Genomic DNA, 13,348 nt, shown 5'->3' with positions numbered 1-13,348 from the left:
TGCTGGGATTAGTTGGCAATTTATTCCCTCCTTCTGCTGTGATTTGTAACTGGTGTAAGTGGGAAGTGACAGGAGGGAGCAGAGAGGGTGTGTTTGTGTGGCGTGGAACTGCTGGGCAGGTTTATCCCTCCTGTCACAGGACTCCACAAGCCTCAGGAAGCGGCTGCCAGGTGAGGGGAACTTCATCTGAAGCTTGCCGGGTGCAGCAGCCAGCAGCCCCTTGGGAAGGGCTGTCTGGGCTCCCTGTTGAGGCTGGTGCCTCTCCCCAGGGCAGAGGACATTTCCAGGACACTGTCTTGGTGCCAAGAGGTGAGCTCCCTATAGCTTCTCCTGTGCTTCCAGGTGACTCTCTTTGTCTACTCCGACCTGCTGCTCTTCACCAAGGAGGATGAGCCCGGGCGCTGCAACGTGCTGAGGAACCCTCTGTACCTGCACAGTGTCAAGCTCCAGGAGGGTGAGTGTCTGCAGCAGCAATTGGAGACATTTGGGAGGTTTTCTGGGAGGTTTCTGGCCAGCAGCGCCCCACTGTCCTGTTGTTTCCAGTGCCACCAACCAGTGCTCCCAGGTCATCCTTCCTGGGGTGCCAGCACCACCCCTGATGTTCCTGCATTTACCTGGGAGCTCCATCTCCTGGGACACCTCAGGAGCACCCAGGCCCTTTCTAGCCTTTCTGGGTGCATGTCTCAGGATCTGGGCTGGCATTCCCTGGGTGGTGTCACACCGTCACAGCAGGGACTGGCCAGGCTGGGAAGGGGAACTGAAGCCTTGAAGTTTCCCCCATGATGCCTCGAGGGAGTTCAGAGATTGGCTCCAAGCATGGCTGGCCAAGCTCTGATGAGCTTTACTTTGCTGCTTTGCTTTGCTACTTCTCTCTTCAGCTGCCCACGGTTTCCCTGTTGCTCACATCCATCCCCCTGCTCACCCCCCTGGGGAGGAAAGAGCAAATCCTCAGAGCAGGGCTGGGGACCTTGCCCTCACCCTGCACCTTGGCTGACACCTTTTGTGTCCAGCTGAGGGTTCAGGGAGGGCTTCTAGGGCAGGGGTGACTGGAAATGGGTTATTTCAGGCTGTACAAAAGACTCTCTTTAGCTTCTCATGTCTAAAGATGAATAAGGGAATTGCTCTACCACATCCTATTTGCTATGGTGGAGCCACTTCTTGGCCCTGGGCCCAGTTTCACCTTGTTCCTTGTGTGGTGTGGTTGCTTTTTGGGTATGGGCTTGTTTTATGTACAGTTACCTGACTGTGCCACAGCTCCTCCTCCAGCCCAGGCAGCTGCCCTGGGACCCCACAGGGGAAACCAGGATGAGATACAAGGAGAAACTTTCCTGTCATGAGGTTGTCAGGTGTTGAGTTGCCCAGAGAGGCTGTGGGATCTCCATGCCTGGAGGCATTGAGGACTCCTGAGTGCCCTGGTCTGGGTGCTTTGGTTGGGGATTGGACTCCAGAGCCCACCAGAGAGGCCCCTTCCTACTCAAATTACTCTGGAAGTGATGAGCAATGTCTTTATGCAGTCCTATGGCCCTGACCAAAAGGAATTAATCCAGATCTGGGCTGCTTCTCCACAGGGATCTTTTTCTGGGTGAATTTTGCTGCTTCCCAAGACTTTTCCCAGCTGAGCCACGAGCTCTGTGGATGGACTGTGTCTCTCCACATGCATGATGCTGTTCTGAGCTCAGTGCTGGACACCACAGGCAGTTGTTATTTCCTATTTCCAGCAACAATTCTGTTTCCACATGAATTCCCTGACCTATTTGGTGGGAGCAGAACACAGGGGAGGGAGATGGGGCACCACAGCCATATCTGTTTCCACATGAATTCCCTGACCTATTTGGTGGGAGCAGAAGCACGGGGGAGGGAGATGGGGCACCACAGCCTTGAGCCATTGAGAAAAGCCATTGAAGCCTTCCTGGGCTTTGTTGAGTGCATTCTCAGCACTGCTTATTTCTAAGAGACAAAATAAATTGTTCTTTGTTAAAGTGCTTTTGGTCAGCTCCTGGACCATGTATGTGTGCTGCCCCTGGCTGCTCCCAAAAAGGGAATTTTGGGAATATTCCCAAAATATTGGGAAAAGGCTGGGGAATAGCTCTGCTCTTTTCACCTGTTTGGAGAAATCAGCTTCCCCGGTGCTGCTCCTGGCTCTGCACCCTGAGCTCTGTTTGTAGCAGCACAGGATTGTGCCTCCTCACCTCCTCACTCCCAGGCACGGTGGATTTGTGAGCAGTTTTCTGCCAGTTATTTCCTTGTGACCATAATTACTCGGCTGGATCATGTCTGGAATAGCTTCCCAAGGCTCTCCAAAGGAGATAGAATCCCTGCAGCACTGAGCCACCCCCCGTGCACTGGGAATCCAGCCCAGCTGCTGTTCAGGCAGCTCCAACCCTCCTGCTTGGGGCAGGGCTGCTTCAAAGGCGGCTGGAGAGAGCACGAAGATGTCTGTCCCTTTTGGCAGGGATTTGCTGCTGCTCTCCTGAATGACTGAAAGGCACATGAATAGGAACAGGCGTGTGGCTGCCTCCAACAATTGAGACATCTCCGGTGCGCTCAGGGCCATTGTGCTGTTTCCTGTTCCTGCCGCTCGCTGCTCTGTGCGAAAGCAAATCAGTCTGATCTGCCTCACAATGCTCTCTCTTCCTGCTTTACAAGCCCAGCACCAGGCTGATGAGCTGGCTCCCAGTGACACAGGGCTGGCTTCCTCAGCAGGCACTGTGGGAATTTCCACACGCTGGGATCCTGGCTCCCACCTCCCCGGTGGGTGTGCTCAGCTTTGAGACAGAGAGGAGCATTCCTTTATCCCACTCTGGCAGCCCATCCCCAGCTGGGATCCTGCAAACAAGGGCTTCTCATGTGCTGCTTTGCTGCCCTTGACATCCCAACCTGCTGTGTTTGCAGCCCCAAGATGCTCAAGAGGCAAGAGTGGGATTTATGGGCCTCCTGTGCTTCCTTGGGATGCTGGGGAGCACCCAGGGCTTGCACCCTGCCACACTCCCCCAGTGGGATGAGCTTGTCCCCTCCTGGCAGCTGGGTTTGGATGTGCTCAGCAGCTCCCTCCCTTGCCACACATCCAGGGCCTGGCAGCACCTTGTCCTGGCTGCGGGATGCAGTCCCAGCCTTGCTGAGCAGAGGTGAGGATTTGGGGTCAGGGTGCCTGCCCTCACCAGGGCATTGCCACAGCCCTTGGGCCGTGCAAAGGAGCAGAACCAGCTTCCCTCTTTTCCCATCTTTCTGAGCCAACATCAGGCATGCAGCCCGCAAATCCTGAGAGCAGCAGGTGCTTTCCATGGGCTGCACAGGAAGTGGCAGAGGCAGAGAGGTGCTGGGAGCTGCTGCTGTGCTGGCTAAGGCAGTGTGGGTGTGAAGGACAGGGCTTAGCTGGAGAGGGGACATGTCCCTGCAGATCCCACTGTGCTTCGTGCCCAGCCTGGCACAGGGTCAGCTCACGTCACTCTGGAAGGCAAGCCAGTCCCCACCTCAGCACATCAGGAAGAGAAGAACTCGCTTCAACTGAGTTTTTTCCTCCTGCTTATTTCTTTTTAGCTTTTCCCTGACTTGGGCTGAGAGAATGCGCTGTGCTGTTGTCATGAGAGCTGTGGGGAGCAGAGCTGGGGATCATCCCGGGCAGCTGCCACCCCTCCAGTGCCAGGCTGTGCCTCTCCCATGTATTTCTGGGCTCTGGGCACATCAGGCTCTGCTGCTCCACCCTGGCCCTCCAGATACTTGAAAACATGGAAGGAATCCTGGCAAACCTGGTTTGTGGTGAAATCTGCACCCAGGTCAGCCCTGCCTGGCTCTGCCATCGCCCTCCAGCCTTCCCCTGCGCCTTGCCAGGGATCAGCCCTGCCTCCAGCCCAGCTGCTGGGATGGGCAGCCAGTTTATTACTGAAGTTCTCACTAAAGGCTGGTATAAAATAGGATTTAAGCCATTCCTTAGCCCAGACTGGCTCCCTGCTTTGTATGTCCTGTAGGCACTGAGCTGCTGGGCCATGTGTAGCAGTGAGTCTTGGAGGGACAGGGAACAGCAGCTGCTGACTCTGGAGGTTGCTGTGCCAGAATTCACAGCTCAGTGGAGAGGAATTTGAAAGGGAACTTAATTCTGGTGGGTTTGCACCTTGTCAGGATCACTTGTTATTGCAGAAGGAATCCACAGAGGCCCAAGAGGAGCAGGATCATTCCCTGGGCTGTTACACTCCAACAGGACCTTTCTTTATAAGGATCCTCACATTGTGAAAAACATGTTCACTCTCCTGTGAAAATGGAAAAAAATTAATAAAGGACAATAGCAGACAAGGACCATAGAGCAAAGGTTATTAGGGATGGGTGCATCTTGGCACCCAAGTGTTATCTTTGGGGATTCCCCTTAAATACCTTTTCAATTACATCAGCCTGTTGCACATTCATAGACCCTTATGCTTAGTAAACTTTTCCACTGACTAGTTTACATGTTCCAAGAATTGTTTAGCATGGCTCCTGCTTGGATCTGTTTTTTTAGAGTATGTGTATTTTTTGGTTGTGGTTTTAGTCTATTTTTATTACATCTAGTTTTTGGGCCTTGGTCCACACTGTCTTCAGATGGTGAGTGTTGATAGTTGGCACATCTACAGCAGATGTCTTCTTCATATGGTCATTGGATGTTATCTAAGTAGGCATTGTAATACAAGCATAGCTATTTCACTACTATGTCTAAGTTAACAACTGAAATAAAAACTAGATCTTTATAACAAAGTTACTTTAACACTACACATATAAAATCCATTTTAATATTTGCAAAAAAACCAGTATTATAATATGTATCTGTAACAACATCATCAGGGAAAACCTGGTTAAAGCTCCTGAGGAAACACAGCTGGTCCTCTGTGACCTGCTCTGCCAGCCAGCCTGGAGAGGTCCTGGGGCAGGGAAGAGCAGGGCCCAGCTCAGGAGAAGCAGGAGCAGCAGGAGGGGGTGGTGGGCTCCAGCAGCAGGCACAGATCCTGCTTCCAAACTCTGCCTTTTCCAAGGGGAAAAGCACTGGGTGAGGGTCTCCAATGGGCTCCACAAGGAAAATGCTCCCTGGTGGTCCTGCTGGGATGGATGGGAGAGGGGCTGGGAGCACTCAGGCACTGCCTTGGAGCAGTGGATGTTTCTCTGTTGCAGAGGTGAGGGATGGGCTCCCAGCCAGGCCCATCCTGCTCCTGCTGCCAGGGTCCAGCACCCCTCCCCTCCTGGCAGTGATGATCCGGAGGGGCTGCCCTGGGCTTCCATCAGCTCACCTGGGGAAGCACACAGGAGGTTTTGGGAACACACAGGGGCTCCTCACCTGAGGGCCACAGCAGCACTCCCAGTGGTGCTGGGCTCCATCAGCCACTGTGTCACAGTGTCCTGGTGTCCCTGTAGGGATTTTCCAGCCCAAATCCTGCAAAATGCATTAAAACTGAAGCTGGCAGTGGAGGCAGAGCTGTGACCCCCACAAAGGGCAGCTGGAATAGACACTCAGCAAAGGGCTCCAGGCCACTACTTCACGGGTTTCACGTGGCCCAGGGAGTGACACAAGAGGCACCTAAGTCCCTCAGTGGGTCGCAGCTCTTATCTGGACATTTGGGCTGCTGCCTGCAGCAGGAGAATTGTTTTCCTCCAGGGAACAGGGTGTTTCCAGCCCTGTGCAGAGCCTGTTCCCATCCAGCAGCTCAGGCTGCTGAAATGAAGCAGAGCTTGTGCTGACACCACTTGCAGTGGGATCTGCAGCCATGCCCAGGCTGCAGCCCTGAGCTCCTGGCACAGATAATGTCATTAGGAGCGTTAGGGAAGCAGCAGCCCCACGGTGCTGCCAAGGACAGAGCTGCTGTGAAGGGCCAGCCAGCTCCTGGAGATGGGATGTCCTGCTCTGGAGAAGGGGTGTCCTGCTCCAGAGCTGAGGTGACCCCATCCTGGGGCAGTTCCATGTCCTTCTGTGAGGTTGGTGTATGCCCAGAGCTGGCTTCCCTCGAGGCTGGGGGCACACCAGGGCTAGGGCAAATCTTCAGGAATGCCTTTTGGTTGGGTGCAGGGAAGGCTGTACCTGCTTGGTGCAGCAGCTGGAGTCTGACACAGCTCCTGGGATGTCTGGCAGCAAGTTGAGGAGCCGTTCTGGGCTGCTCCATGATTTAGCAGGAGGTGGATGGCAGAGTCGGTCATTGTGTTGCCCCCAGCACCACCTCCTTTCACAAAGCTGTGGAAGTGCAAGTTCCTTGGCTGGGTGTCCCCAGTGTCCCAGTGCTGGGCAGTTTGTCCTCAGCCCAAAAGAGCAGGATGAGCTCTTCCCCCTGCTCTATGCCTGCTGCTTCCCATTGCTGTGGGATTTGGCTCCATCCCCTTGCAGAGCTGCTGGCACTGGGGGAGGCTGGGACAGACAGCAGAACCACCAGGACCAGCCAGGACTGGGGGCAAGAAGCTGGGAATGAGATGCAGGAACAGGAGTTTCTGTCAGTCCTCCTGGGAGTAAAGTGCCCCCAGGGATAAGATGGAGAGACCCATCCCTGATTTCTAGGACTGCTGTGTGGGTGCTGCAGGACCTGTGCAGCCCCTGGGACGCTCCCACAGGCTGCATGTGCCAAGGCAGGTTGGGTAGCAGAGCCTGCATGTGGCCTCTGAATGAAGCAAACCCTTTTCCAAAGGAGAAACCCCCAGGAGGATCCCTGCCAGGGCAGTGAGTCCCTGCAGGATCCCGCTGTGCCCGGCCCTGGCAGATGCCACATACATCACCCAGGTCACAGCCTGGTACTGGGGACAACAACAAACATTCATTCAGTGCTGTCTCTCAGCCAGTTTTCCTCTGCCAGTGGTTCCAATTGCAGAAATGCAGCTGCAGCTTCGCTCTGATCCTGGTTTTTCTTCTCTGCAGGTTCAGAAGATCGCAAGTTCTGCATCCTTTACCTGGCAGAGGTGAGTGGTGCTGATTTCCACTTTAACTTTCCAGTGAGAGCTGGGCAGGTGCTGACAGCTCTGATCCTTTCTTCTGGGGCAAGGAGCACTGACAAAATTGATTTTAACTTCTCTTTAAATGAATTTGCCAGAAGCCTGGAAAAGAAACATAATGGCTGTGGAATATATGAATAAGAAGCTGCTAAAAGGAGCTTGGGCAGCATTAGGACAGGTTTCTTTTCCCCTTCTCCCTGTGGATCTTCCTTGAGACATCTCACTTTTGTCTTCTCTTAGGATTCTTATCCCTGGGGACAGATTTCTTTGCCAAATGTTTTGTCATAGGCACCTTGCTTTTCTTGTCTTCAAACATCCATGTTTGAATCCCTCAAATAAAATAAGGAAGCTCTGAAAGCAGAATCATAGCTGTAAACCCACATGTAGCTGAGTGCTCTAAGCAGATTTGGAGTCACCCAGACTTTGGCACAGTCCCTTTTGTCAAGTCAAGGACTCTCCAAAATTGGTTCACACTGAACCTCCCTTACCATTGAAGTCCGTGGGGTTTTTTTGCTTTTTCAGTGACTTTGCTGTGTTCCTGCTTTCAAGGCCTTGTACTTTCTGAGGTGGAAAGGTGGGTCTGGGAAAGCTCCCCAGGGCACAGAGGAGAAAGGCAAACACTGCTCAGCAGCACTGTGGAATAATGAGCCATTGTGAAAGCTGGGTGCAAATGCTCAGCAGTGGAAGTTGTTCACCTTGAGTGGCTGGAGCTGGGCCAGGGCACGACTCACTGCAGAATCCTGCACTCCTCTCTTGTTCCTTCCTTGTCTCCTCTGTGCTTTGTGGCTGGGCAGGGGCTGAGCCTCCCCTGGGTTTGCTCAGTGTGTGTCCCAGGGCAATGTCACACTGGGCTGGTGACAGCTGGGCTGTGACTCAGCCAGGCTGTGATGGGTGTTTGGATGAGGCTCTCCAGCATTTTCTCAGGCACTTGGAAAAATGCACTCAGAGCCTGATATTTGGTTTAGAAGCTTAGTGCCCCTAAGTAGAAAACCAAAACAGAGCTGGGTGTGTTTCCTGATATCTTGAGAGGTGAAGAGGTGTCTTTGTCAGGCTGTAATGAAGTGCTGGGCTTTCTTCTGAGGGGCTTAATTGGCTGTGAGTGCTCTGGTGATGGAGACCCCTGGCTTCTGCTGTGGCTGGAGTGGAGCACTTGGAGAGAAAATGTGAGATTTTTGCTTTCCCACCTCCTGTTCCCCCACAGACTTCAGCACTTCTGGACTGGCCACGCTCTGGGGCTCTGCAAACCCTGGCTGTTCCTCCTGGGGAGCTTTGGGACAGGTCACAAGGGGACTGAGGCTTCCCCAGCCCGTGGTGACCAGCAGCTCTGCCACAGGCTGGACCCCAGGGGTGGGTGTTCACCCCCTGCACTGGCCAGCCCGGGCTTTGAGGTGACACTGGGGCAGCCCTGGCTCGGGGGTGCCCCGTGCCACCCTTCCCTCGCACCCCACGGCTGCTGGTCTGTCCTGAACCAGAGGGACCAGCTGGCTCCAAGGTGAAGGGGACAGTAACCTCCCAGCTGTAGGTGCCATCAGGCTCTCCAGCAGTGGAAAATTGGGGTTTGAAAGGGGAACAGAGTGGGGCATGTGTCTGTGAGTCAGAGTGAGCCAGGGCAGGATGGGGCTCTCCCAGCAGACTTCTCTCATTCTTCTCTTCTGGGAAACAGTGACCTGCAGGTCACCTCCCCAGGAGCCACAGAGAGGGGGTGACAGGGCTGCAGGGGCTGGGGATGGAGCAGGAGAGCAGGAACCTCCCAGATGTGCAGTACAGGGGTTGTGCCCTTGGTCCCAGGTGGAGAGATGGGCTCTTCTGAAAGGATGGGATGTCCTGAGGGCCAGCCTGGGAGCAATCCAGCATCTGATTCCTGCAGGGAAGCCAAGAAGAGCATTTCCTTCAGGTTGTCTCTCTTTTCTTCTTTGCATTCACATTTTGGGAGCAGATCTTTGCTTACAGGGTTGTGGGGGTGTCACCAGGAGGCTGGAAGGGGACAGTCCCCTCAGAGGTGTCCCTGCAGGCTGGCTCTCACACAAACACTGCAGGGGAGCAGTGGGGAGGCTTTGGGTGCCTCTCTGGCCTGGTGGGAGGGTGGGTTTGTGTGATAAGGTGATTTTTGCAGTGGGCCTGCTCTCAGATGAGGGCTGGGGCTGGGCACTGGGAAGTGGCACTTGTAGCACACATGGGGCTGGGGAGAGTCCCTGGGCCATCCCAATACAGCTCTCCCCATCACCTGACAGATCTGGTGTCCAGTGGGTGCCACACTCTGCTTGTGGCACCTTCTTTTGCCCTGATGAAAAGCTCAGCCTCCTTCCTGACTGTGGGAACCTCCCTCTCCAAGGATGGGCTGCCCTGCGGGGCTGGCTGTGCCCTGGGGACAGGGATTCCCCTGGAGAGGGGCTGGCTGTGCCCTGGGGACAGGGATTCCCCTGGAGAGGGGCTGGCTGTGCCCTGGGGACAGGGATTCCCCTGGAGAGGGGCTGGCTGTGCCCTGGGGACAGGGATTCCCCTGGAGAGGGGCTGGCTGTGCCCTGGGGACATGTTCAGGCTGCTGGGAATTGGGCTGAGGGGGATCAGGACTGCCTGGCTGCCCAGCCCGTGAGTGCTGGTGGCAGCTGGAAGGATGAGGGTGGATAACCACAGGATGTGTGAGCTGTCATGGCTTTTTGGTCCCTTGTCACCCTGAGGGGTCTCTCCCCATGGTGACCTGCTCCATCCCTGGCCTGGCAGCAGCTCTGTGTGTGCCCAGAGCCTCTCCTGGCTCTGCCCTCGCTGCTGGTGGCTCAGGAGGGTTTGTGGCACTCTCAGCTGGGCTCCTGTCGCCGTGGGCTGGGCAGACACATCCATTGTGCTGCTGTGATGGGCTGGGAGGTCGGAGGAAGCTCTTGAGCTGCTGTTTCTTGCCCACAAATCATCTGCAATGAGCACTAATGTGTTTAGTGCTGCTGAGAGGAGCCCACGGGGCCTGGCTGCCACTGCCTTTGCTGCAGGAAGAGCTCTCTGCTGAAGCCTTGAGCTGCAGGCTCCTGCTATTGCTCATCTTGAGGGTTTCTGAGTAATGTTCTGACCCATAAGGTCACAAATTTGCATTTGGATCTGACACGTTACAAAACGAAAGTATGTTCTAATACCTGTGAGTTGCTTAATTTATTATAAACAAGAGAGAAAATTCCAACCTTCAGGAAGTGTCACAAAAAAGCTACTGCTGGTCATCCTGTCTAATTGTGTGTAATAAATCACTGCACAGAGTTTAAACCCTGGGCAGTCTGGTTATCTGCAGGCAGAGCTAGCAGGAGCTGCAGAGCCTGGTGTGGGTTCCAGCACGAAGGGTGTTTGTTTTACAGCCTCTGCCAGGTGTGAATTGCAGGGCTTGGAGATCCTGAGTGCAGATGGACCCGGTTCTGGAGGGGCACTTGGCATCCTGGGAAAGCTGAATGTAGAATGGGGTTGGAAAGAATGTGAAAGCAGAGGGAGGTTCTGCACTGAGCTGCACTGAGCTGCTCCCTGTGGGGGTTTTGTTCCTTTTGGTGGCTGTGATAGTCCCAGCACAGACTCGAGCCCGGATTTTGGAGGTGAAGGTGGTACCTTTTGATCTCGGGAATGCCTGAGTGTGTACCTGGGATCACAGAATCCCAGAACAGCTGGGGTTGCCAAGGCAGGGCCACCTGGAGCAGGTGTCACAGGAACGTGTCCAGGTGGGTTTGGGATGTCTCCAGAGAGGGACACTCCACGTCCTCCCTGGGCAGCTGTTCCAGAGCTCTGCCACCCTCATGGAGAAATGTTCTTTCTCATGCTGGGTGGAACTCCTTGTGTTTCAGTTTATGGCCATTACAGCTCCTCTATTTTTTCTGTTTGCCAGCTGATATGTTAAAAAGTCCTGGCAGTGCATTGAGACCTGGCCTGGGCATCTTTCCTTTCAGGATTTCAAATCCAAAAAGCACAGTTTGAAGTCGAACAGCCCCTGCCTGTGACAGCCTCTGGCTGATTTGAGCACTGCAACAGGCATGGGGTGCCCAGAGCAGCTGTGGCTGCCCCTGGATCCCTGGCAGTGCCCAAAGCCAGGTTGGAGCAGCCTGGGACAGTGGAAGGTGTCCCTGCCATGGCAGGGGGTGGGATGGGATGAGCTTTAAGGTCCCTTCCAACCCAACCCAGTCTGGGATTCAGGGATTCAGTGTGGACCCATATTTCTGCACCCTGCAGGATTTGGGGTGTGGGAGTTTGTCTGCATTTTCCCCATTCCCCACTCCCTGCAGGACACACATATCTCGTGGGATGTGTACAAGCTGTCAGAAGGGAACATTTGCTGCCTGCTGGGAATGGGCAGCCTCACAGGGAGCCGTGTGGAGCTGTGAGTGTGCTCCAGGGCTGTATTCACACCCTTCCCTGCTCCGGAAATATCCTGCTGAGAGGAAACTGCAGGTCAGGGGTTTAATGCATTGTTACAAGTGTTTGATTCCAACCCAACATATTCAGATGAAATCGACTTAAAACCAAACAGCTCAGTAAGTTTTTCCTTTGAAAAGCACTGGCAAATTTGATCTTTTTTTTCCTCTGGAAGTTTTCATCTGCAGACACAGAAGTTTGTCTTGGGAAACAGAAAATCCTTCCAGTAGCAACTCCTTGTGCTGCTGTGGTGAGCACTCATCCAGAGCTGAGCAAATTGATGTTATGAATCTGTGCCTGAGCTGGCTTTGCCTTGGACATGCCCATCCTGCATGGGAAAGCCTCTGACAAGTGCCAGAAAAATGCCACTGTCCTCCACCTTGCCCCATCAGAGAATCCCAGACTGGTTTGGGTTGGGAGGGACTTTAAAGATCCTCTTGTCCCACCCCTGCCATGGCCAGGGATGGCACTCACCAGACAGGGCCTTGGACACTTGCAGGGATGGGGCAGCCTGCTCTGGGCAGCCTGGCTCTGTGGGCACATCCCTGCACCAGAGGGCCCTGGTCCTGTTCCTGTTCCCACCCCTAGCTGCTGCCAAGGGAATGCTTTGGACAAATGGATCACAGCAATGCTGTGGCCTGTGTAATGTGCCTCACTCCATCCATATCCCAGCTTATTTAACAGTAGCATTCATTTCCCAAAGCGTTCTCTGCTCCTGCTGGGAGTCAGCGCTGCTCACTGAGTGCCCTTTGGGATGTGGCATTGTCCCAAAGGGAGGAGCCAGGGAGAGCCCAAGTTCTGTCTCCAAACAACAAATCTGAATGCTGGGAAAAGCAATTTACTGATGGCACAGAGGACAAGTGTCAGGGACACTCTGGGACACGGCAGATTTTGTACACCTGGGTAATTTTGGAGTTGGCTGTTCTGGACATGTCATCGGCAGAGTTTGCAAGGAGCATTTTGGGCACTGTCTTGGCAGACCTAGAGGGCACTGGGGCAGATGGTTTGGTGATAAGGAAGAGGGCAAAAGTGCTGGGCAGGGGTTGACATCAAACCTACGTGCCCAAGTGAACAGCTGAGGGGAATTTGTTTAGTGAGAAGGGAGTGGAGATGAGCCTTTGTCTGGGAAATGGGCTGTGTGCTCTGCTGGAATTGTATCTCAACTTCCTCTCATTCACAATAGGACAAGAGATGGTGCTTGTCAGGTTTGTGGCTGTAATTTGTCTGATGGGCTTGTCCTGCACAGGGGAAGAATCCCCTGGACTGTGGGGGGAGGCACTGCAGGCAAAGCTGCAGGGCTGGGATCAGTCCCAGACTTGGGGTAGAGACAGCCTGGAGACTCCTTGCTCTCACCAGTTTTGTGACATTAATATTCTGAGAGAACAGAACTGTGTACCTCTGTTCCCAGTCCTGTTCAGGGGAAGGGGGACTCCCTTTGCACCATTCTGCTGCTGGTGGCCAGGAGACGTTACCCAATGAAAAATCCTTTCCTGCTCTCTGGCATTTCCTTTGTTTCCTCCGTGGCTCATTTCTGGGATGCTGGAGAGGTTCCCCAAGCCTTGAGTCACCCAGCTCACTGAGAGCTGGACACTGAGTCCCTCTGCCATGCACACTCACAGCAGCAGCTTAACTCTTTCCTGAGCTGAGCTCTCCATTCTCCCCCCTCCAAAGGCCATCAGGTCCCAGCCCCTGCATTTCTCTGGGTGGTGCTGAGCAGTCCAAGCTGCAGCTGCAGGGAGACAGCGTTAGAGCAATGCCAGCCTTTGGAGATGCCCTCTGGAGGATGCTGTGACATGAACCCACGTGCAGATTGCCCCAGATGCTGAGGCTCTCCAGAACGGCCCAACCCAGCATCCCCAAGGCAGCCCCAAGCTGCAGCTGCAGTGGCAATGTCCCTCTGGCCCAGGCTGTCGCCTGGGATGTCCCTGGAGCTGGAACACCCGTGACAGTGCCTCTGGAGCTGGTGGCCAGGCTGCTGCTCTGTGCAGACAGACCCTGGGCTTCACCTCCTGGGCCTGGGGGCTTTCCCCAGGTCAGATGTTGG

General features: G+C 54.4%; 1 protein-coding gene across 4 annotated transcripts in view; it reads left to right on the top strand.

Moving 5' to 3' along the window:
• RGS3 (regulator of G protein signaling 3) overlaps positions 1 to 13,348 on the top strand; it is a 70,189-nt gene that overhangs the window by 26,686 nt on the left and 30,155 nt on the right. For 3 of the 4 annotated variants that reach the window (XM_041474997.1, XM_041474995.1, XM_041474996.1), the window contains exons 8-9: positions 343 to 454; positions 6,857 to 6,897. In XM_041474997.1, the coding sequence (XP_041330931.1) occupies positions 343 to 454; positions 6,857 to 6,897 (153 nt within the window). Of the gene's footprint in view, positions 1 to 342; positions 461 to 6,856; positions 6,898 to 13,348 lie in introns of all 4 variants that reach the window. The other variant, XM_041474994.1, reaches the window with a different exon arrangement.

Source organism: Pyrgilauda ruficollis, unplaced genomic scaffold (assembly GCF_017590135.1).
Source record: "Pyrgilauda ruficollis isolate IOZ18807 unplaced genomic scaffold, ASM1759013v1 scaffold34, whole genome shotgun sequence".
In the NCBI taxonomy this organism is placed as follows: Eukaryota; Metazoa; Chordata; class Aves; order Passeriformes; family Passeridae; genus Pyrgilauda; species Pyrgilauda ruficollis.
Note: the sequence above shows the minus strand (reverse complement) of the source record. Positions and strands in the feature narration are given on the sequence as shown.